This window comes from Eleutherodactylus coqui, chromosome 13 (assembly GCF_035609145.1).
Source record: "Eleutherodactylus coqui strain aEleCoq1 chromosome 13, aEleCoq1.hap1, whole genome shotgun sequence".
NCBI classification, from domain to species: Eukaryota; Metazoa; Chordata; class Amphibia; order Anura; family Eleutherodactylidae; genus Eleutherodactylus; species Eleutherodactylus coqui.
In genome coordinates this window covers 118,598,070-118,623,908 of record NC_089849.1, presented here as the reverse complement: position 1 = coordinate 118,623,908, position 25,839 = coordinate 118,598,070, and the positions used below count along the sequence as shown (strand labels likewise).

At 45.7% G+C, this 25,839-nt stretch overlaps 1 protein-coding gene across 1 annotated transcript in view; it reads left to right on the top strand.

Moving 5' to 3' along the window:
• The window catches only part of LOC136588648 (alpha-N-acetylgalactosaminide alpha-2,6-sialyltransferase 2-like), an 89,472-nt gene that overhangs the window by 54,036 nt on the left and 9,597 nt on the right, over positions 1–25,839 (top strand). The window contains exons 4-7 of the mRNA XM_066588031.1: positions 4,286–4,451; positions 4,537–4,675; positions 5,669–5,772; positions 17,775–17,858. Of these exons, the coding sequence (XP_066444128.1) occupies positions 4,286–4,451; positions 4,537–4,675; positions 5,669–5,772; positions 17,775–17,858 (493 nt within the window). The remainder of the gene's footprint in view (positions 1–4,285; positions 4,452–4,536; positions 4,676–5,668; positions 5,773–17,774; positions 17,859–25,839) is intronic.

Below are 25,839 nucleotides of genomic sequence, written 5' to 3'. Positions count from 1 at the left end.
AGGCTGTTGGTGGTGGCTCCCCGGCTGATCTTGGCGTGACACAGGTTGCACACCACTGTTCGTCGGTCGTCAGGCGTCTCTGTGAAAAACTGCCAGACCTTAGAGCACCTTGGCCTCTGCAGGGTGGCATGGCGCAAGGGTGCGCTTTGGGAAACAGTTGGTGGATTATTCGGTCTGGCCCTGCCTCTACCCCTGGCCACCGCACTGCCTCTTGCAACCTGCCCTGCTGCTGCCCTTGCCTCCCCCTCTGAAGACCTGTCCTGAGTAGGCGTTGCAAACCAGGTGGGGTCAGTCACCTCATCGTCCTGCTGCTCTTCCTCCGAATCCTCTGTGTGCTCCTCCCTCGGACTTACTGCCCTTACTACTACCTCACCGATAGACAACTGTGTCTCATCGTCATCGTCCTCCTCACCCACTGAAAGGTCTTGAGACAGTTGCCGGAAGTCCCCAGCCTCATCCCCCGGACCCCGGGAACTTTCCAATGGTTGGGCATCAGTGACGATAAACTCCTCTGGTGGGAGAGGAACCACTGCTGCCCAATCTGAGCAGGGGCCCGAGAACAGTTCCTGGGAGTCTTCCCGCTCCTGAGCATGTGTCATTGTAGTGGAGTGAGGAGGCTGGGAGGAAGGAGGAGCAGCAGCCAGAAGATTCGGATTTGCAGCACTGGACGGCGCAGAACTGTGGGTGGATGATAGCTTGCTCGAAGCACTTTCTGCCATCCACGACAGGACCTGCTCACACTGCTCATTTTCTAATAAAGGTCTCCCGCGTGGACCCATTAATTGGGCGATGAATGTGGGGACGCCAGAAACGTGCCTCTCTCCTAATCGCGCAGCAGTCGGCTGCGATACACCTGGATCAGGAGCTAGGCCTGTGCCCACACCCTCACTTGGGCCTACGCGTCCTCGGCCACGTCCACGTCCTCTAGGCCTACCCCTACCCCTCAGCATGCTGTATTACCAGTGATTTCCCAGGCAGGAAATAAATTGGCGCAAGCCTGCAGGACAAATAGAATTGTTCCCTTTTTTTAAAGGGAAGGCCGGCCCACTGACTATATTCAATCAGATAAGAAATCTGTTCCACAGAAATGCAGTTATATGAAGTGCAGCAGAGCGGTGATTTTTCCCAGGAAGGCAGGAAATAAATTGGCGCAAGCCTGCTGTTAAACGTAGCTGGCTGCGTATGAATTTTTTACTATCTCCACCCACCACACACGCACACAGAACGCTGAGGACTGACAGAGGCAGGGCACATAGAATTTTTCCCTTTTTTTTAAAAGAAAAGGCCCACTGACTATATTCAATCAGATAAGAAATCTGTTCCACAGAAATGCAGTTATATGAAGTGCAGCAGAGCGGTGATTTTTCCCAGGAAGGCAGGAAATAAATTGGCGCAAGCCTGCTGTTAAACGTAACTGGCTGCGTATGAATTTTTTACTATCTCCACCCACCACACACGTACACAGAACGCTGAGGACTGACAGAGGCAGGGCACATAGAATTTTTCCCTTTTTTTTAAAAGAAAAGGCCCACTGACTATATTCAATCAGATAAGAAATCTGTTCCACAGAAATGCAGTTATATGAAGTGCAGCAGAGCGGTGATTTTTCCCAGGAAGGCAGGAAATAAATTGGCGCAAGCCTGCTGTTAAACGTAGCTGGCTGCGTATGAATTTTTTACTATCTCCACCCACCACACACGTACACAGAACGCTGAGGACTGACAGAGGCAGGGCACATAGAATTTTTCCCTTTTTTTTAAAAGAAAAGGCCCACTGACTATATTCAATCAATAATATATGTCTTCTGGCCCTGCCTACACAATTCTCTCCCTGTAGTATTACTGCAGGGCGCAATGCTCTGCACAGCCGATTTTGAAAAAAAAAAAATGCAACACTGCTAACAGCAGCCTGCACAGTACTGCACACGGTTAAATGTGGCCCTAAGAAGGACCGTTGGGGTTCTTGAAGCCTACACTCACTCCTAACACTCTCCCTGCCTAACCACCACTTCTGTCCCTGGACTATTACTGCAGGGCGCAATGCTCTGCAGACAGCCGATTTTGAAAAAAAAAAAATTGTGCAACACTGCTAACAGCACCCTCCACAGTACTGCACACGGATAGATGTGGCCCTGAGAAGGACCGTTGGGGTTCTTGAAGCCTACACTCACTCCTAACACTCTCCCTACAGCAGCACCAGCAGCAGCACTTTCCCTCAGCTAACTCAGTCACAACGCATCTGAGGCGAGCCGCGGGAGGGGCCGACTTTTATACTCGGGTGACATCTGATCTCCCCAGCCACTCACAGCAGGGGGGGTGGTATAGGGCTTGAACGTCACAGGGGGAAGTTGTAATGCCTTCCCTGTCTTTCAATTGGCCAGAAAAGCGCGCTAACGTCTCAGAGAGGAAACTGAAAGTAACCCGAACATCACGTGGTACTCGTTAAGAGTAACGAGCATCCCGAACACCCTAATATTCGCCCGAGCATCAAGCTCGGACGAGTACGTTCGCTCATCTCTAATAGTAAGTTGTTTGTTTAGATTAACCTGCATGTTCTTTGGGTACAGTAATATGGTCTGGGAGAGCTAAGCTCAAGAAGAACTCATAATATAAGATGGTTTGAAATGGAAATCATACCATTCATATTCTCAATGCATTTAGATCTATGGATGGTTTAACTCCATAAATGCAGAGAACTGTGAAGAACCTAACAGTTAAAATAAAACTTCATTGATATATATTAAAAAGTTCCTAGAGGGACCCACTTATATAAGAACAAACACACAAAAAAACATAAAGAGTCAGGTATAATAATAGCACCAGATTCTATCTATAATAAACCCCAAAGAACCCAATTAGGGCCACAGTGCGGACATAGATATAGATACTAGGTATAGGTACATGAGAATACCAGTTATGGTGGACTGGTTCTCTATTGCCCTAAAGGATAGAATCTGCACTGTTTTATGGGATCTGGAAATCAGTCTATTAGAGTTGAAGTAATGGGGTATGTAATTGATACAGAGGATATTTATATAGAAACTCATTATATTGATAATGCACAGTGAGTATTTAAAAATATCCAATGTTAATTCCAAATGAACCAATTTAGATATTAAAACCACTATTCAGTCTGCAATGCTGTGGCAAATTACAGACCAGATCGAATAAATAAAGTCTCTGCTCCCCTTGATTCAACTGAGATATCATTAAGCAGGGTTGTTCCTGCATAGGTTGCAATGTTGATATAAAAATCTATCGACCTCTGTGTGATTTTTAACAGAGTCTCAATACTAGTCTATAGTGAAGCTGTCATAGGTGTTGGTTTGCACTATGTAAAATACAGCACCAATGATTAACATAAATGCAGAGAACCTTTGTAAACAATCAGAACTGGTTATTCAAGACCAATTGTTTTACCATCTGATGACCCAGATGTATGTTTAGGGGCATACATAAAACTCATAGAGCCCATATCAAAATTTGCAAAATTCTGAATCCCCCCCAAAAAAGGAAATTCTATTAGAAGTAGCATATCTAATATGACAGACTTAGATACATTGGCTCAGTTCTAGTATACTTCTAAGTAATGCAGTTACCATATAATAGTCAGATAATGGCTCTATACAATGATAGTGCAGTTACTTCTAGTGATCACAGATGGCACCATTTCCAGTTGGCTGCATCTGTTTTACTTGTCTACCTGGGCCTAGACCGCCATGATTTTTTCCAGCTATGACTCGGTACACTCTCCATATCCTACCACTGCCCCCAATAGGACTGGCGTCCCCACAAAGTACTGGTGTTCCCTCTGTGGCCCAACAAAGTGCTGGTGCCCCTCTCTGTGTCTCCCCTGTCCTTTGACAGCAGCATAAGTCTAACTTACATTCTAACCAGTCCAAGTGCTGCTGTTTCAGTAAGTGCTCCTCCTCCTGCTTCCTGCTGTCACTGTAGTACTGTCGAAGAGACGGGGAAGAGGCAGCCTGACAGCAGAGTCTGGTCCAGCCAGAATGTAAGTGAGACTTGTGCTTATGGCCAGATATTCCAGGAAATGAGGAGGAGAGTCAGCAGTGAGACAGGGTGAAGCCACAATGCCCCAGCCCCTTTGTGCCACAGGCCTGGTAGGAGAGTCTGCTTGCATTGGCGGCACGTTACTGAGTATGTTCATCAAAACAGACCAACCAAATTATAAACTATGTGGCAAACAGAATCAACATCCCATTCCAAAACCATAAGCATTAGTATGGAATTACTAACCTAATACTTTTCTATATTTACTTCTCCAGTTATTAATGAAACGCTGAATCTACTGAACTCCACGGGTAATGCCTACATGTTTGACACCTGGAGAGGTCTCTCACCTTGTATTCGGTGTGCTGTGGTGGGCAATGGTGGCATTTTAAATGGATCCAGAATGGGACAAGAGATTGATTCACATGATTATGTCTTTAGGTAAAAAGCTTCACTTGAAAATCCACCCAGGAAGACTATGATTGAAGCCCATTGCTCATCTTTTATTTATTGACTTAACTTGCAGGGTGAATGGCGCCATTATTAAGGGTTTTGAGAAAGATGTGGGAAATCGAACCTCATTCTTTTTATTCTCAACAAATACATTGATGAATTCCTTAGCTGCATATTGGTCAAGAGGATTCAAGTCGGTTCCCCGTACCCCGGTAATGGAAAATATACATACTGGTTAGCATTGTTACCTAAAGTTTGGCTACATGCTAGCTGGCAAATGTGAGTTCCCGTCCATGCATCTCACAAATACTAATGAGTGAATGATGTATGAACTGCTGGTCTTGGTCACCCCTCCTTCACCAAACCACTGCCCATCGTCAACCAGACTATAAAACCTTGGGAGGTGGGATAAAGCAGGTTCCCCTCTATATGTGAGCCTTAATTGCACTACTGATTTTACAAGAGAGCTGACAGAACAGAGTGGCATAACTTTGGCACTAAATTTACATTGCGGTGGTCCAACATCTATGCAACAAAGGGGCAATGTTGCCTCAGTTAGAGTAATCCTGCATCTCAACATTCTCCACCTTGATAGTGTAATGAAGTTGGGGGTTAGTATGACACTAGTACTATGGGGAGTATTGTGAGTAAAGGTGTAACTATAGAAGGTGTAGAAGTTGAAACCACAGTTGGTCCAGGTGCCCAATGACAACTCTATCACATAACACGGTGGAATGATATTTGATAGTTGGGAGGAGAGCAGACACCTCATGTACATACCTCCCTGTTACAATGGGCTCGTCCTATGTGGTCAGAGTATTTCAGTGTGTGACTTTGTCTGAAAACTTCCATCACAGATTACTGAGATTGCCATATGGACCCATCTGTTTTCACTTATATCCAATTGCAATGGAAGGCATCATTTTATTTTCCACCTCAGACAGCAGACTGCTAGAACAGTCCCTGGGGCCATTCAATGGTACAAATGACTATTGGTCATTTTATTGAAGATGAGCATTCTAGTTACAGGTCATCTTCAATTTTTAAGGAGACACACTGGGCAATACTGATACATGGTGTTATACCTAGTCAAGGGCCTCATGATGTGGAACATGACACAAAAATTCTGTTTTGTGCTTTTGGATCCTGTAAATCAGATCGCAAACTTAAATTGTGTCACTGTCTATAAACCTTTATCTCCACAGGAAACCCGCTACATTCTCCTACCGGATCATGACAGAGACTATTTAATGGTTCAAGCAGCCCTCACCAACACCATCATTAGTCAGGGCAGAGACAAGGGCAAAGAGTAAGTCTCTTCAATTATCTTCATGTTGCAGCTGTTCTGGGATCGTCGCCTTGCTTTCAGGCCAAACCAGGTTTTAGCAGTATGTCTGCCTTTCCTAGGGCTGAGGGGTATGGTGTTGGGTGAGTAATATCAGTTCTCACCTGTCTCTAGTTGCCCTTCCCTATATAGTCTAACTTAGATCTATCTTCAGTGCTGGTGAATTTTCGTATCCTCCCTGGATCACTGTGGTGTACAGCCTGTTCCGGGAGCTCCTGGTCTTTCCTGTAGACTGCTGCTAAAGCTACGTGCCACTGGTGTTTAATCTTTTGCAGTTTGCATTACATTCAAGGTTGCCTGGTAGGCATAGCTTAGTGGCCGAGGTTCGCATGCAGGTCCACTCTTTATCAGAGCGATTGGCCTGCTGATTACATAGTGGGTAAGGGGTTTTGTTTAGGGATAGATTTTCCCTTTTGGTTTTGTCATGTACAGTGGTGCTTTTGGTTTGGTTACGTTAGTTACGCACGGTTGTGCTTTGGCTTAGCTAAGCACGGTTGTGCTTCTTTGCGTTTACCCTTCAGGTCCAGCCAGGACGTAACAGATTGACCAGCCCTTACTTACTCAGGGAGATTCTGCTTGTCTACTATGAATCCCCTGGTGGTCCTGTTGATTCAGCTAGGGGCGCTGGCTGCTGAGGTCGCAGAGGTAAAACAGCGACAACTTGTGCTGCACCAAACATAGAGTTACCCGATCGTTTTTCTGGTGATAGATGTAAATTCGGATCATTTCGAGAAGCCTGCAAGCTCTATTTTAGACTGCATCCAGGGTCCTCGAGTGACGACTCACAATGTACACATTGTAATTTCCCGACTTTTTGCAGGCGCCGCAGGCATGTTCTCCTTGCCACCTATGTCTGAGGTCTTGGCCTCTGTTGATAGCTTTTTTGCAGCCTTGGTTCTTATTTATGATGATACAGATAAGATATCTTTGGCTGATTGAAATCTCAGACGTTTGCGATAGGGAGACTCCCCTGTCGAGGATTATTGTGCTGAGTTTTAACGCTGGGCAACGGAGACTCAGTGGAATGACCCTGCCCTAAAAAGCCAGTTCCATTGTGGTCTGTCCAATAAGATCAAGGACATACTTGTAGGATATCCTGTACCCAGCAGTCTAGACAAAGCTATGTGTCTAGCTACCAAAGTTGGGAGACGGATCATGGAGAGGCATCAGGAACTTTCCATAGCTTCTGGCTTCTTACATGCTGATGTGGAGGAGCCCATGCAGCTGGGGTCATTAGCTGGCACGGTTAGTAGTGGGAGTAAGGTACAGTTTAAAGGTCGAAGCTTTGTCTGTAATCGCGCGCGCAGGTCATATGGCTCCGTTTAGTCCCCTTTGTAATTCTCAGCCGGAAAACTAGATGGACTGTAGGTCAGAGGGAAGGTCCCTCTAAGCCAGTGATGGTGAACGTTTTAGAGACAGAGTGCCCAAACTGCCACCCAAAACCCACTTATTTATAGCACAGTGCCAACATGTCAGGGGGTGGAGCTTATCACAACGTATGATTTTTATCTCTGTCATTATAAAAATGACAGGGTCATTTCAAAATAGACAGTTTTTTTCTTAGTAATCGTGTCCCCCACAGTGGCCTCAGTAGTAATAGTGTCCCCCACAGTGGCCTCAGTAGTAATCGTGTCCCCCACAGTGGCCACAGTAGTAATCGTGTCCCCCACAGTGGCCTCAGTAGTAATCGTGTCCCCCACAGTGGCCTCAATAGTAATAATAATCCCCTCAGTAGTATTATTAACCCCACAATTGCCCCAGTAATAATAGAGACAGAGTGCTCAAACTGCCACCCAAAACCCACTTATTTATAGCACAGTGCCAACATGTCAGGGGGTGGAGCTTATCACAACGTATGATTTTTATCTCTGTCATTATAAAAATGACAGGGTCATTTCAAAATAGACAGTTTTTTTCTTAGTAATCGTGTCCCCCACAGTGGCCTCAGTAGTAATAGTGTCCCCCACAGTGGCCTCAGTAGTAATCGTGTTTCCCACAGTGGCCTCAGTAGTAATCGTGTCCCTCACAGTGGCCTCAGTAGTAATCGTGTCCCTCACAGTGGCCTCAGTAGTAATCGTGTCCCCCACAGTGGCCTCAGTAGTAATCGTGTCCCCCACAGTGGCCTCAGTAGTAATCGTGTCCCCCACAGTGGCCTCAATAGTAATAATAATCCCCTCAGTAGTATTATTAACCCCACAATTGCCCCAGTAATAATAGTAACATAGTTCGTTAGGCTGAATGAAGACAATGTCCATCTAGTCCAGCCTGTCTATCCTCCTGTGTTGATCCAGAGAAGGCAAAAAAAAACCCAAGAGCAGAAGCCAAATAGCCCTTTTGGGGGGGAAAAATTCCTTCCCAACTCCCTAATGGCAATCAGACTATTACCTGGATCAACCCCTAGTAACCCCCTCAGCAGCCCCAATAATAATATTAAGCCTTTCAGTAGCCACAGTAATCATATTAACCCCCTCAGTAATAATAATATTCCCCACAAATAATAGTATTCCCGACAGTAGCTCCAGTTGTAATATTAACCCCTTTCAGTAGCCCTTGTAATATTAACCCTTTCAGTAGCCTCAGTAGTCATATTATTACCCACAGTAGCCCCAGTAGTAATATTAACTCCTTCAACAACCCCAGTCATAATAGTCCCCCAACTCATATACTTACCTTCTCCCTGTAGTCAGCCCTGCTCCTCCTCTTCTTGACGCTGATCCCGGGCGCACACTGACGTCAGTGTGTGAGCCCGAAACATTTCCTCCCTTTTCCTCTCCTGCAGAACTAAGGAGGAGAGGACTCAGGGGAGGAGGATCCCGGGTGCACACTGACATCAGAGTGCTCACCGGGATCAGTGCTGCCAGCTGCGTTGCTGCATAATTACTGGTGGGGTGTTGTGGCAACCTAGTCGGTAATCGCTATCATGGCGAGCAGCCGATGGCGGCATGTGCCAGCAGGGAGGGAAACTATTGACAAAGGCCACTGTCTGGCCGAAACACATTCAGCGTTTACCTGTTAGATGTATGCGTTTTAATCAATAAAGTTATTATTTTTAATGGTTGAAGTCCTCCTCCATATCTACAGTTTCTCTCATGAAGTTTAGCCAATAGCCAACGGCCATCTGAGGACGGAGCTCCGGCTGGAAAACAGATATTGTTTTTTCTCCTTTACCGGAGGCACTGCTGGTGAGGTGAGCCCCTATTCCTTTTTTAGCCAGCAGGGAGGGCTCTGCGTTCCGCTTCTGGCACGCATGCCATAGGTTCGTCACCACTGCTCTATGCCATCAAATTGCATGGCTATCATCCTCCAGGTTGTTGCTTCACACTGAGATTCTTTGTGGCAGTGTGGGCAGTCCCATAAATGTTTTTCTGGATTGTGGAGCTGGCCTCAATTTAATACATCAGGATGTGGTCAAACATTTAGGCTTAGAGATGAATAGATTTTCCTATTCCTGTGTCCGCCATTGATGCCTCTCCGCTATCTCAGAGAAGTCTGAGGTTCTGTGTGCCAAATGTTTTTTTGAAGATTGGGTTATTCCATACAGAGATGATTACATTATATGTCATGGAATCCCTTCCTACGCAACTTGTTTTGGGGTTGCCTTTGTTATGCTTACATAACCTTGTAGTAGATTGGGTGAAGGGGGATATCACTAAATGGAGCTCTTCTTGTCTGTCTTGTTGCATTTCTGTTAAAGGGGTTGTCTTGCGAAAGCAAGTGGGGTTATGCACTTCTGTATGGCCATATTAATGCACTTTGTAATATACATCATGCATTAAATATGAGCCATACAGATGTTATTCACTTACCTTCCCTGCGCTGGCGTCCCCGTCTCCATGGCTCCGTCTAATTCCAGCGTCTAATCTCCCGATTAGACGCGCTTGCGCAGAAGGGTCTTTTCCCTTCGGCTCTGTCCGGCAGCAGCCGCGTTCTGGCTCCGCCCCCTTCTACGCGTCATCACGTAGCTCCGCCCCGTCACGTGTGCCGATTCCAGCCTCCTGATTGGCTGGAATCGGCACACGTGATGGGGCGGAGCTACGCAATGATGCATAGAAGGGGCGGAGCTAGACCGCTGCTGCTGCCGGACCGAGCCGAAGGGAAAAGACCCTTCTGCGCAAGCGCGTCTAATCGGGAGATTAGACGCTGGAATTAGACGGAGCCATGGAGACGGGGACGCCAGCAACGGAACAGGTAAGTGAATAACTTCTGTATGGCTCATATTTAATGCACGATGTATATTACAAAGTGCATTAATATGGCCATACAGAAGTGCATAACCCCACTTGCTTTCGCGAGACAACCCCTTTAATGTAGCTTCTATTCAGGTGAAAGAGATACCTGAATTTATTACTGATTTCACGGATGTGTTTTCCCCGGAGGGGGCACGCAAATTACTGCCGCACAGAAAGGGGGATTGTGCAATTGAACTTCTCCCTGACTGCAAGTTTCCGAAGAGTCACATGTACAACTTATCTGCCCCTGAGAGACAAGCTCTTAAAGACTATATCCTGGACAGTTTGAGAAGCTCTACCATTCATTCATTATATTCTATGAGAAAGAGTCATATACGGTCTTCTAGTTCACCGCTAGTAGCTGGGTTCTTTTTTGTGAAGAAAAATGCTGGCGGTTTACATCACTGTGTTGACTAGAGAACTGAACAAAATCACAAAATGCAATCCGTACCCTCTTCCCCTTATCCCAGATCTGTTTCGCAGTTGAATGGCTCCACCTGGTTTTCTAATTTGTTTTTTTTAACGTGGTGCATATAACTTAATCTGGATTAAGGAGGGGGACGAGTGGAACACCACGTTTGCTACCCTGGAGGGGCATTATAAGAGTCTGGTGATGCATTCGGTCTCACTAATGCTCCTGCGGTGTTTCAGTCCTTCATCAATGAGGTTCTCTATGAGTTTGTGGGCAGATTTGTGATGGTTTACCTGGACGATATTTAGATTTTTTTCTCCCTGATTTTGATTCTCACGTTTGCCATGTTCGCCAGTTCCTCCAAGTTTTGTGCAAGAATTGTTTATTTGCCAAGAGAGAAAAATGTGTGTTTGAGGTCACATTTCTGGGGCATATTATTACCCAAGAGGGTTTCAAGATGGGCCCTGAGAAGGTTCGAGCGGTTCTGGACTGGCTCCTTCCGGAGAATGTGAAAGCCCTACAAAGGTTCTTAGGATTCGCCAACTATTACCGTAGATTCATTAGGGATTTTTTTGGTAATAGTTAAACCTCTTACTGATATGAAAAGAAGGGGTTCTTCCCGACAGAATGGCCTGCAGGAGCACTGCAGTCGTTTCAGAAATTGAAGAAGTGTTTTGCTATGTCTCTGGTTCTGGTGCAGCCAGATTCTTCTAGGCCATTTGGAATGATGACATTGCAAGATTTTTGCCATAAATTTTCTTCTTCGGAACAAAATTATGATATCGGGGACAGAGAACTGTTGGCGATTAAATGGGCGTTTGAGGAGTGGCATCATCTTCTAGAAGGGGGACGACACAAGGTGACTGTTTTCACAGATCACAAAAACCTTATATATCTGGAATCAGCTAAGAGACTCAATCCTAGACAGGTACGGTGGTCGCTTTTTTTTCCCCGTTTCAACTTTTTAGTTACTTATCGTCCAGGTTGGAAGAATGTGAGGGCTGATGCTCTTTCGGGAAGCTTTCTTTCAGTAGTTTACGATGAGCCTCTTGTCCCCATCCTGTCTGAAGGGGTGGTGGTGTCGGCAGTGTCATTGGAGTTGCAGCGTCCGAGGAGCGGGCCCACAGTCAAGGAGACAATGGGGTAGAGAAAGGCTTTGCCACGGGGCTCTACCATCTCCTCCCCTCAGGGTAGCTCAGGACCAAACCACGTTACTGCTGGGGGTCACAGGGGTAGTAACTGGGGGTTACCTTGAGTCTGATTGTCACTCGTGATGCCACTTTTCCGTCCTCTGCAGTGGATCATCCAGATGAAATAAGGTAGTCTACACACAAAGTACCTTTCTGAACAAGAACCGGAAACGGTTGGTTTTGTCAGTTTACTGCAAACTTTTGAATGTAAACTATAGCAAACAGTCCTGATACAGTTACATCAAGCCAAAGTGGTGTCAAAGGGAGGATTCTCGGGGTGTACAGACAATCCACAGTCCAAGTTATCTGTGTAATTTCCAGTCCCAGCAAACTCTCTCTCTACCAGTCAACACTCACTCTCATTTTCTTCTCTTCTTCTCACTTGGCAGCGGGATGTTTCATTCCCAGCACTCATCAGAAGCACAGAGGATTCCTAGGTTGATTAAGCCCAGGCTGAGCACAATGAAGTCGCTCGGCTTCGTCCATTACTCCACACACTGACCGACTTGTCCGGTGTGTGGGTGTCAGGCTCTCCCAACTTCAACTCCTAGACTGCCTTACGTTGCATTCTTGCAAACACATATATCTATCACGATCACATGACTACAACTGACACATACAAAATGGTACATTTTTCAGACAAGACAGGACATACCAGACATTAACCCTCTCAGTCCTGCAGCCATCCAATACACCTAAATCAAATGTATACCACAAGCAAGACAATGGCATGAGACAGACATAGAACATTATGGAGGGGTCCCACTAACTCTGGGCCACTACAGAGTTAGAGGAGCAAGTCCGTAAAGCTCAGGATTTAGCCCTGTCAAAGATTCCTGCTGGAAAGCTTCTCGTTCCAATTCATCTAAGGTTACAGGTGCTTTCCGAGGTTCATAGTTCCGTATTGGCCAGGCATCTGGGAATTAATAATACCCGTAAACTACTCTCAAGAACATTTTGGTGGCTGTCATTACGATGGGATGCATTCAGTTTTGTTTCCTCTTGTGAGGTGTGTGCCAGAACTAAGTCACCTCACAATCCGCCGGCTGGGAAGTTATTACCTCTGCCAATACCTATGAAACCTTGGACTCATGTGCTTTGGTTTAGTTACGCACAGTTTTGCTTCTTTGCATTTATTTACCCTTCAGGGCTTATTTAGACAAGCGTATATCGGTCGGGTTTTCATGCCTGGGCGATATACACTGCCCCTCTCTGCAAGGGGAGGAGGCGGGACGGGAGCTAGTGCATTGAGCTCCTGCCCCCTCTCCGCCCCTTACTACTATTTGCAATGGAGGGCCGTGATGGGGCGGAACTAAGTTCTACCGGTACAGCCCCTCCCATTGCAAACAGTGGTGAGGGGCGGAAAGGTGGCGGAAGCTCAATGCATTGCTCCCGTCCTCCCTTTGCAGAGACGGGCAGTGTAGATCAGCTGGGCATGAAAACCCAACTGATATACTCCCATCTAAATAAGCCCTCAGGTCCAGCCAGGATGCAACATTTCAATTGGATTTCCTGAGGCGGAATAAACTTGTAAATATATTTGGTGGGGTTCACACAAGGCGTATTTGTTGAATTTCCATGCAGACCCTCTACACAGAAATTCTGTGGCAGTTATAGTAGCAGCAAATTGGATGAGATTTTGAAAATCTCATCCACAAGCTGCGGAAATAATCCGCACAAAACCCGTGCAGAAATTGACTTGTGGTGCGAAATTCAATTACACAGCATGTCAATTTTATCGCCATCTGCGCTGCGGAACTCACCTCTTCTCAATGAGGGTGTGAATACTGCACAGTAATTTGTGATAAAACCCGCACCAGATGGCGCGGGTTTGAAGGCGCCACAGCTGATCTGCAGCAGAATGCTTGTTGCAGAAATTCCGATGGAAAATAGTACTGTGTGGACTCTGCTTTATATTACTTATCCGAGTTGCAGCCTGCATTATATACCAGAGCTGCATTCACAGTTTTGAAAATGTCAGAGCTGAAATCTCTCAGTATCTCCCAATTTACAGCAGCCACAAGATTGCTGACTGTTTTAGTTAACAGTTTTGACTTCTCTTTAAAATAGAGATGTGCAAAAGATCAGAGTTGCCTCAAGGTCTCAGTCATCAGTGAAGTAAGGGTGGCTTTACACCAGCCTGTTTTTGTGCGTGCATACGTGCGCATAAAAACACGCTTCTATTTAAACCAATGCAGTCCCTATGGTGCGTGCACATGTGTGTGCCTGTAAAGATAGGACATGCGTGCACCACAGGGAATGCACACATTGGCTTCAATGGAGCCGCCGCTGCTTCCGGCACCCCTGAATTGTTTTTCAGGGGAGACCTTTACATATAAGCTCTTTTCTGGAAAACAACAATTTTAGTGTAAAAAAAATAAAATAAAATGGAAAAAAAACGTACCTGTCCGCCGCTGCCATGTCCCCGCGAGGATGAAGAACATATGTGCCACATGCGGCAGATGTTTCCTTCATCCCCGCGAGGAAAAATAATTCTCTGCTGCACCTGCCACATCTGTGACAGATGCAGCAAAGGAATTGGGTTTTTTTTTTTGGTCACCGTGTTTACAAGAAAGAATGTGATAAAAAGCAATCAAAAAGTAGTATAATAGAAACTACAGGATGTCCTGCAAAAATTGAGCCCTCCCACAACTATGTCAATGGAAAAATAAAAAGGTTATGGCTGACAAAAGATGGCGGCAGGAAACGCTTATGAAAAATAGTACAGCAAAAAGTTTGTATACCATAGAAACGAGAAACCTCCCCTCCTCCCACAAGATGTCGGAATTGTGTTTTGCTTTTTTCCCCTTCTCCCTTTAAGAATTTTTTTTTTACATTTTTCATTCCATCATATGGTACATTACATAGTACAGTTGAAAAATACAACTCGTCCCGCAAAAAGCAAGCCCTTAGACAGCTAAGTCAGCTTTCCATCAACCCTGAGTGGTCTCCATGTCCCAGCCGCTGAAAAACATCCCCCAGCATGAAGCCACCACCGGGCCTCGCTATAGGGATGGTATTAAGCAGCGCCTGGTTTCCTTCACACACAACGCTTAGAACTGAGGCCAAAAAGTTCAACATTGGTTTAACCCCTTCATGACATGGCCTATTTTGGCGTTGAGGACCAAGCGATTTTTTGGTATTTTTCCATCTCCATTTTTCAAAAGCCATAACTTTTTTATTTTTCCATCGACGCGGCCGTATGAGGGCTTGTTTTTTGCGTGGCGAACTGTAGTTTTTATCGATGCCAATTTTGGGTACATAGACTATATTGTAAATTTTTATTTTATTTTTTTTAATGATAGCAGAGAGAGAAAACGCATCAATTCTGCCATAGATTTTTTTTTTTTTTTTTACACCGTTAATCATGCAGCATAAATGAGACTTTCCATTTTTTCTGCAGACCGGTACGGTTACAACGATACCAAAATTCTAACTTTTTTTTAGGTTTTCCCACTTTTCTGCAATAAAAACCCTTTTTTTTGGAAATCTTTTTTCTATTCTAAATTGCTGCATTCAAAGTCACGTAACTTTTTTATTTTTTGATGTACAGAGCTCTATGAGGGCTTATTTTTTGCGAGACGAGCTGTAGATTTTATTGGTACCATTTTGGCGTACATACGACTTTTTTGATCACTTTTATTGCGTTTTTAGTGAGGCAAAATGCTAAAAATGAGCATTTTGCCTCAGTTTTTTAGCTTTTTTTTTAGCGTTTTTTTCGGTGCACAGTCAAAAGCATGTGCAACTTATTGTACGCATCGTTACGGACGCGGCAATACCAAATATGTGGGGTTTTAATTTTTTTTTACCTTTTTTTATGCTAATCTGAGAAAAAGCATAAAAAATGGTTTTTTTACTCTTTTTTTTTTACATTTTTTTTAATTCATTTTTTAAATCTTTCTTTTTTTTACACTGTTTGAGTCCCTCTGAGGGACTTTAACCACTGCCCTGATGATCGCTGTCATAAGGCATGGCAGAGCTACTGCTCTCCCATGCCTTATCGCTCATACAGCGATCTCAGGCATAGGCAATACAGGACGCCAGTGTCTGGCGTCCTGTTGCCATGGTGACAGGCCGGGCTCTCGCGATGACATCGCGAGTTCCGGCCGGAGACACAGAGGGAGCCGCGCTCCCGCTGTGAACTCTTTCCCTGCCGCGATCTACTTAGATCGCGGCAGGGAAGGGGTTAAAAGTGGCGGGCGCATCTCTGATGTCCCCCCGCTGCTGCAGCGAGACGCTGGCTGTGACTGACAGCCGGCTCCCGCTGCGGGATAGCGCTGGATCTTATGTGATCCCGCGCTATCTCCAGGACGTAAGTTTACGCCCTGTTGCGGGAAGTACCCCGCTCCCAGGACGTAAACTTACGCCCTGCAGCGGGAAGGGGTTAATCAGACGAGTGAATCTTGTTTCTCGTAGTCTGAGGGTCTTTAGATGCTGTTTAGCAAACTTCAGATGGGCTTTCATGTGTCTTTTACTGAGGAGGGGCTTCTATCTGGCCACTCTGCCATAAAACCCAAATTGGTGGAGGCTGCAGTGATGGCTGACTTTCTGGAAGTTAAAAAAAATTAAGTGTCAGCTGCGGATCTGACGGCTTCATTTGACTGCAACGGAAGCGGTCTGTGTGGGAACCCGAAGAAAAATGGAGCATGCTGCGATTTGTTTTCAGGACCAGAAGGTCCGCAAATCAAATCTGCATGCTTTAATTAAGCTGCACATGCCGATGTCTCAATGGGCGGCTCAAATTGCAGGTCCGCAATTCAAATCCCCCCCGTGGACATTGGGCCTTAGAGGTTACTCCTATTTTAAGGATTTATGGTTATTCACAGAATCGGTCATAAATCCTTGACAGAATTTAGTCCAATCTTCTGGGTCTCTCACCAATCAAAAGAAGTGAATTCGGTGACCCTGCTTGTCGATTTCCCTCCCCTGCACTCTTCATACAGTTCAATGTGGAGGTGGCCTCTGTCTATAATTCCCACTGACTTCAATGTGGAGGGTTGCACACAAGCATGGCCACCTCTCCACTGAACTGCACAGAAAATGTGATGGCCAAAAATGAGCAGATGAAAGTCATGGTGTAATATAAAGAGATGACTAAAGTGTCCCCCCAGCTGTCCAGTATCAGTCAGCTGCCGTTCAGGACACTAGGAAAGCTGAGTTGACATCTTTCCCCCTTTTTATTTGCCCTTACTAGATAAGGTGATGGATGGATTGATAGATATTAGGCAGGTAGATAGATACAAGAGAGATAGACATATATCTATACAAGCTAAATAGATATTGTAAAGACTTAGCCTGTCAGACATTCTGTGTGTCTCAGCGTCCATTGTTATGTTAGCCCATGCAGGATGATGCAGCTACCTTAGTCCCACATATTTGGGCAACACTGTTGTATAGTCTGTAGGTGGAAGCTAAATGCTTCAGCATCCAGGAAAGATGGGTGCAGAAATATCTTTGAAGTAGGCTTCAGCAAAGGCTGTTACACTCCCCCTTCCACCCAGGGGGTCACTGATGTCCTACAGCCCCTCTGGAGTCAGGACTAGCAAATGTTTTATATTAGTAGATAAGGACAGAGATTGGCTCTTCATGAGTGTTTTCCCTTGTCCGTGTTAAACATGAATCCATATTCTCCAAAGATCGTATTCATAAATTTGGTTCCAATTTACTGTTAAGTTGGTGGCAGCTGTATGCATATTGTATAGCTCTAGAGTGCGTTAGAATGGATCAGGTGGATGATTTGCGCTTTTGCTTCGCATGCATGCAGGAGCCCAGGAAAGCTGGGTACAAATCAGCCTATATTCTAACGACTGACAGCTTGCAATACTGCAAAGTGATCGAGGACCAGAGGAGAGATCAATAGATATCGTCCCTTCTCTCTCCTCCTGCCCAGTACGGGACAAATTGGTTTACAGTGCAGGGCCAGGTGGATTACTGTAGAATTGTGGCCATAGGTGATGGTCGCTTGTCTGGTGCCTCGGAGAGTTGGGTACCAGTTACTCCACAATCTAGAAAGCCTTCACCCCTCGCCTTGCTGTACGTGACACATGGAGATCTTATAGGTTCGGGTTCCACCTATCATGACTTTGTTATAACCAATGATTAATATATAAAACCTCCTATATTTTCTATACATAGGCCTTCTCTTTATTTTGGCAAGAACCTGACAACTGAAAATTTCAAGATTCTGCACCCTGACTTTATGCGATACTTGAGAAACAGGTGGGTTCTTTACACTCAAAACACTTTTCTGACAAGCTACATTATATGACATTGAGTATGTATATAATAAGCCCATCCTAGGACCGCGACTGCAATATCTATCTATCCCCGCTTTGCAAAATTATTCAGTAGAATTAGGAATGAGAGTTATAATGCAAAGGCATCAGCCATTTTGACTCGGTAGATGCAATGGCGATGAGTGGGTGTGAGGCGTGGTGTATACATAATGTATACACATGAGGGCAAAGTTATTTTAATAGTAAACTGCTCCACATCAGGCTAACAAATTTGAACAATTCATTAAACAGCATGTATATGAATTTGCTGTTTTCAGTGATAATTCGGGCAATAATTGCCCCCAGGGGCGTACCTAAAGGCTCAGGGGCCTGGGTGCAAAAGTTCAGCTCAGCCCCCCCAGGTCCTTTTTCCCCCTTGCCCCATACCTATGCCTGAGGGCCAATGTCCACGTGCGGATTTTATTTATAAAATCCCCACGTGACCCCCGCACGGGAGATCCGTGCATCTTACTGCCCATAGCGATGCATTGGCATCGGTAGGGCAGCTAAAAGCATGCAGATGGGATTCCTTCCCGGTTTGCAGGTCACACGCACAGGAAGAAATCGCAGCATGCTCCATTTTCCTGCGGATCTGCCACACGGACGGCTCACGCGGCTTCCATTGAAGCCTACGGAAGCCGTTTGTATCCACGGCACAGCCGCAGCTGTTTTTGTGCTTTGCCGCGGATACCCGGGAGAACAGGAGATTTTCTAAAATATTGGTGCGCGTGCACGAGGCACGCTGCCGGCACGCCGAGCGCGTCCACTGACCGGAAGAAGAAAAATCCGGCCAGCACAGACGGGAGCCCCGCAGCGTCCGGAGAGGTGAGTATAATGTATTTTCTCTCACCATGTCCGCGGACATGTACGGGATTCAGCAGTGAAATCCATGCATGCAAGTGGGCATAAGGCCTAAGAGAGAGATAGGAGAGAGAGAGAGAGAGATAGGAGAGAGAGAGAGATAGCTAGGAGATAGATAGATAGATAGATAGATAGATAGATAGATAGATAGATAGATAGATAGATAGATAGATAGATAGATAGATAGATAGATAGATAGATAGATAGATAGATATGAGACTAGGTAAGATAGATAGACAGACACATAGAAAGACATACAGACAGACAGATAGATAGATACATACCCTGGTGCACGGACTACTTCTCTGCTCAGGAGAGCAGGTTACGCAGTTTCAGAGATAGATAGATAGGAGAGAGATAGATAGTGAGATAGAGAGATAGATATGGAGATAGATATGGAGATCGATAGAGAGATCGATAGAGAGATAGATAGAGAGATAGATAGAGAGATAGAGAGATAGAGAGATAGATAGATAGATAGATAGATAGATAGATGGATAGATAGATATGAGACTAGGCAAGATAGATAGACAGACACATAGAAAGACATACAGACAGATAGATAGATACGTACCCTGGTGCACTGACTACTTCTCTGCTAAGGAGAGATGGTGTACCCAGTGTCAGAGATAGATAGATAGGAGATAGATAGATAGGAGGGATAGAAGGGGGGGATAGAGAGATAGATAGGAGAGAGATAGATAGATAGATAGAGATTGGAGATAGATAGGAGAGAGAGAGAGATAGATAGATATGGAGATAGATATTAGATAGATAGATAGATAAATAGGAGAGAGATAAATATGGAGATAGATAAATATGGAGATAGATAGATAGATAGATAGGAGATAGATAGATAGATAGATAGATAGGAGATAGATAGATAGATAGATAGATAGATAGATAGGAGATAGATAGATAGATAGATAGATATGAGATAGATTAGATAGATAGATATGAGATAGATAGATATGAGATAGATAGATAGATAGATAGATATGAGACTAGGTAAGATAGATAGACAGACACATAGAAAGACATACAGACAGACAGATAGATAGATACATACCCTGGTGCACGGACTACTTCTCTGCTCAGGAGAGCAGGTATACGCAGTGTCAGCAGGAAGGAAGCAGCAGGGAGATGACCTCATCCCTGGGCCACTCGATGCCTTGCTGTGCTGTGTCGTGTTCCGGTAAGGTCTCTCTGCTCCTTCCCCCACCCCCCTCCTCTTCCCCTGTCCTCTCTCCAAGTCCCACTCCTCCCTTCTCCTATTCTTCTCTTGGCTTGTGCTGTCGGCTGGAGCAAGCAGCCGCCGACAGTGCAAAGTGAAAGTAAACTGTATATGCTGGAGGACGGCCACTGGGCCCCCTCAAGCGCAGGGGCTGAGTCGCCGTTGCGACCCTGGCACCCCCTACCGGTACACCTATAATTGCCCCATGTAACGGTACATATACTGTGCTATATTACGTCTGCACAACCCCTAAAGACAAGTGGTTCAGTCTTGATATCGGGGCCATCATATTACACCCATATTTAGAGGGCTGAAATGCCATACAAATACTCTACAGGTCAATATCTTATAATAACCTATTACTCTACTAGAACACCCTAAGTGTGTCCTGGTAAAATTCACCAAGTCTTTGGTCTAACATGAGGACTCCATTGGAATGGAAAAGTTGTTTTTTTCCCCGCCCTAATAATACACAATTAAATGTGACACCCTTAGCCCTGCAACATCTACAGAGATGTATTAGTATGGAAACATAACAGCGTTCTACTTTATTCCTTTATTGCGTAACATGAATAATGAACAGAGCTCAACACCACAGAATAGATCAAACAGATTCTTATTGACACATTATATGGCACTCCCCTCTCCATGGTTCTTTAGCAACCAGAATTATTCTATTCAATTCCTGCTACAGACAAGGAACATTTACACTGTTCTTAGGTGTACGCTGAGCATTTCCATCTCGGGGTTCTGTTAGAGTAGCCGAAAACGGCATTCCAACAGAACCCTGAATCGAACCATTGACTTTATTTAAGCCAACGGAGACCATAGGTGCAAGCTTTAGTCTCAATTTAACATGCTTTCTGTCTTTTTGGAGGACACAATATGGTAGTTGACTGTTAATGAGTCAGTTTGAAGTCCAGTTTGAATACCATTTTCAGCTATTCGCACTCCAGGATGGAAAAGCTCAGAGTAAACTAAAATGCAATCTGAATCCAGCCTGATATAGAAGGGGCTTCCAAATATTATACTGATTTATTAAAATGGGTTTTGAAGGACCAAACTATCAATAACCTATCCTAAGGACAGGTCATCAATAGTTGTTCGGTTGGAATTTCACCACCAAACTAATTGCTGGGGCCGTTGCTCTAGCGTATTCAGCAGATGTAATGATGGAAACACACAGTACAAACAATTTTGTGACCTGGTATGAGGAGGGACGTATTACTTCAACAAGATTTATGAAAAACATTATGAATTCTCCATGACTCTGGTAATGCCAACTCAAAAGCCACAGGATTGAGGACTCTGGTAACAGGGAAAGGTCCCACAAAACGTGGGGCAAATTTCATTGTGGGGACCTTTAATCTCAAATTCTTGAAGGAAAGATACACCAACTGACCAACTGAGAAGGAATCCGAGATGGTGTGTCTGTTGGCACCACCCCTTAACATGCCTCTCCTGGCCTGTTCTAAATTCCATCGGACTCCACCCCAAATGTCCCTAAGCTTGTCAATTCTAGCATCAGCTGCGGGATTCTCAGTAACCGAAGAAACCCCCAAAGAACATCTGGGGTGATAACCCACATTACAGAAAAACGGCAAAGTACCGGACGCGGAATCGCAATGATTATTAATGGCAAATTATGCCAACGCCAAAAATCCTGCCCACTGCTGTTGCCGATCACTCACATAGAGCCTGAGATACTGAATAAGTTCTTGGTTCATGCGTTCCGTCTGCCCATTAGATTCTGGGTGAAAGGCCGTGGGGAATGACAACCCCACCCCCAAGTTCTTACAGAACGCACGCCAAAAGTGGGCCACAAATTGTACTCCCAGATCTGACACAACATCATCAGGGATGCCATGCAACTGTACAACTTCCTTGCCAAAATCTGATTAGATACGTCTGACGTCAAAGCCGCCACCACTATCCAAGGCGACAGGATCCCCTCAGAATGGGAATCTTCCGGCTCAGGGGCTCCAAAACTACGGGATAAGGCATCAGCTCTAACATTCTTAGAACCTAGAATGTATGTAACTACAAAATTGAAGCGTGAAGAGAACAAAGCCCACCAGGCCTGTCATGCATTTAGATGTTTGGCAGACTCTAAATATATCAAATTTTTATGATCAGTAAATACTGTAACTTGATGCTTAGCCCCCTCCAGAAAATGTCTCCACTCCTCAATAGCCATTTGATAGCCAATAATGCTCTATTGCAAATATCATAATTTCTCTCTGCAGGACCGAACTTTCTGGAAAAGAAGGCACATGGTTGCAACTTGGCCAGGGAGGCGGAACCCTCACACCATATTCAGATGCATTTACCTCCACCACAAAGCGCAAGTTAAGATTGGGTTGTACCAGTACAGGAGCTGATGAGAATGCCTTCTTCAAACTTACAAAAGCCTCTCTCGCCTCAGGTGACCAGTTAACGAAATCTGCGCCCTTCTTGATTAGGTCAGTCAACGGTTTGGCGACTACCAAAAAGTTCCTGATAAACTTACGATAAAAATTTGCGAAACCAAGAAATCGCTGAAGTGCCTTAAGACTGGTCGGTTGGCACCATTCGGTTATGGTATGAACCTTATCAGAATTCCTCTGTATGGCGGAAGGAGTTCCGGTGTAACCTTTATCAACCCCGCCGCCAGCGGGGTAGCATCAATTCCAGAGACCTGTAAATTGGGATTTAAATCTCGCAACTTGGAAGCTATAAACTTAACAAACTCAAAATTCACAAAATTAACTGCCACCCCCGAGTCGACCAAAGCGTGACCAGAAATAAGGCAGGAACCCAATAGAATGGAACAAGGAAGAAGCCCCTTGGAAAAACCCAGAAGTACCTGAGCTCCTAGGCGATCCTTCCGGAGATCACCTAGGAGCGGAAGTTTTCCTGCTGCCGCTTCAGGTCACAGGTGGCGACAAGATGTCCAGGGTCCCTGCAGTAGAAGCACAATGTGTTTCTTTGCCGGAAGGCCCGGCGCTCTGGTGCTGTCATATATCCCAGTTCCATCTTCTCAACCTGGTTGCCGGAGGTACTGGGGAGCTGCTCTTTACAGGCCGCAGTGTGGTTCTCTGGTCTGGTGACCCTTCTAGCCCTCAGGTGCCGGTCAGCCCGTACAGCTAACGTCATTGCCGTCTCTAACGTCTTAGGCTCCGGGTGATCCAACAGCAAGTCTTTTACTGACCCAGAGAGTCCGGTCAAAAAGAGGTCCTTTAAGGCCCGATCGTTCCACCCTGAGTCTACACAAAAGTGTCGGAATTGTGAGCAAAACTCCTCGGCCGTCCTCTTACCCTGACGCAGGCCCAATAATTTAGAAACCGCATAACCTGCATGATCAGGCTCATCGTAGATCTGACCTAAGCTGGAGAAAAAGGCATCCACCAACTGATGAGAAAGGAAATCTGATGGTAATGAAAAAGCCCAATTCTGTGGGTCCCCTCTTAGTTTAGAAATCACAATTCCAACCCTCTGATGCTCTAACCCAGAGGAACGTGGGCGCAAACTAAAATATAGTTTACAGCCCTCACGGAACGCAAAAAATGCCTTATGGTCACTGGGAAAAAGTCAGGTAAAGTAACCTTAGGTTCACAAATGGGTATGGCCCCTCGTGATACCATTGCTGAAGACCCCGCCACTGTCTGTTCCTGGTGCGGGAGACAAGTCGACAAGTCCTGTACCACATCAGTCAAATTCTGGACCTGATTTATGACTGCTGTAACAGCCTCCATAATCCGAAGATACTCGAGGTTCACCTTCAGGCCCGAATCTTTGTAGGGCCAGTGTTTCTGTCAGGGTCGGTTAGGAACAGAAGACTGGAAGTTCCTAACAACCAACCCTCTCCCTTGTCCCTACCTACTTGCCCTCCTGGGCTAAACCCCAGAGCGACAACTGATGGGAACCCCGGGGATAGGGACAGGAGAGACCAACTAACCAGAGAGACAAAATGTACAAATAACAGCGGACTACAGCGCCTAGTAACCAACAAAGAACAAACAATGAACAGACTAAATCTAAGTCAGAGCAAAACCGGGTCAACAGACTGGGAGAGAAACCTGAGCAGGTTTCCTATCCTGCGAAATTCCAACCCTCGTCTTAGGTGATCTTAACATCCCCACTAATGACCCCGTCTCCCCATCTGCCTCTCAGCTTCTATCGCTCACCTCCTCCCTAGGTCTCTCTCAACTCACAGCCTCTCCCACTCACAGGGATGGAAACACTCTGGATCTGGTCTTCCTCCGTCTCTGCTCTGCTTCCAACTGCACTAACTCCCCTCTCCCGCTCTCGGATCATAATCTCCTCTCTTTCTCTGTCACGCTCCCTAACATCTCTCCAGATCCACCTACCATACAAACAGGAACCTTAAGGCCATTCACACCCAGGACTTTGCTGAGTCCCTGCAGTCCTCTCTGTCCCCTATCTCTCTCCTCTCCTGCCCCAACCTGGCTGCCGCTCACTACAACACCGCTCTCAAACATGCCCTGCATGAAGCGGCGCCCCCCTGACCCAAGCCATCTGATGTAGAACGCAGCAACCCTGGCTCACGCCTCAAACATGCTTCATCCGGCGGTGCTCTAGAAGTGCTGAACGGCTGTGGAGGAAGTCACAAACGTCCACGGACTTTCTCCACTACAAATTCATGCTCAGAACCTACAACCTCACCCGCCACTATGCCAAACAAGTCTACTTCACCTCTCTCGTCTCCTCACTATTGCACAACCCTAAATGGCTCTTTGATACTCTTCACTCTCTTCTCAGCCATAAACCGCAGCCCCCAGTGACGGATCTCAGTACTGAAGAGCTGGCTGCCTACTTCAAAAAGAAAACGGCTGACATCCGTCAGGAAATAACTTCCCAACCCCAGACTAGCTCTGACCCTAGTCTTGTCAGCACTGCATCTAGCTGCTGCTCACTGTCTGTACTCAGATCAACGACAGAGGAAGAAGTCTCCAATTTGCTCTTCTCTGCTCGCCCTACCACCTGCACTAGCGACCCTTTCCCCTCACACCTCCTTCAATCCCTCTCCCCGGTGGTTATCTCCCACCTCACCACTATATTCAACCTCTCTCTGACCTCTGGCATCTTTCTCTCTTCTTTCAAACACTCCATCATATCCCCACTGCTAAAGAAGCCAACTCTTGATGCGTTCAAACTACTAAAACACCTTGTTTACTCCTGCCTTGTAAGCTATCTATCAGAAAACTCTCCTTGACCCCCTACAGTCTGGCTTCCGACCCCAACACTCGACCCTCTCCCTCATCTCAATCCATCACCCAACCCGGGCCCTCCGCTCTGCTAACGAAACTGGACTGCGCGCCCCTCTAACTCGAACTTCTCAGTCTCGCCTCCAAGACTTCTCCAGAGCAGCACTACCAAAGGCAATCCAGGACTCGAAAAACTTCAGGCGTGCTCTAAAAACGCACCTCTTCAGGGAGGTATACCGCATTCCCTAATCAAACTCCTCTGTATGCCGCCTGATAACATGCTCCCTGACCTACTGACTGCAATCCCTGCTAGCCATCATAAACCGCTCCTGCAGTCATACTGTTTCTGCCGTCACGCGGCTAAATGTCTGACCATAGTCTATGTGAATAGCATCGCTCACTGTCCACCTCGCCATACCGTGCACATCTTCAGCCCCTTTACCTTCTGTATCACCCCATTACTTGTAGTATGTAAGCTCATTGGAGCAGGACTCTCACCCCTATTGTTTATATCAACTGATTACTATGGAACCGTGGTTCTGTAATTTTTGTACTTTTGTCTTTCTGTATTCCCCCCTGTCTATGTAAGCGCTGTGGAATATGTTGGCGCTATACAAATAAAG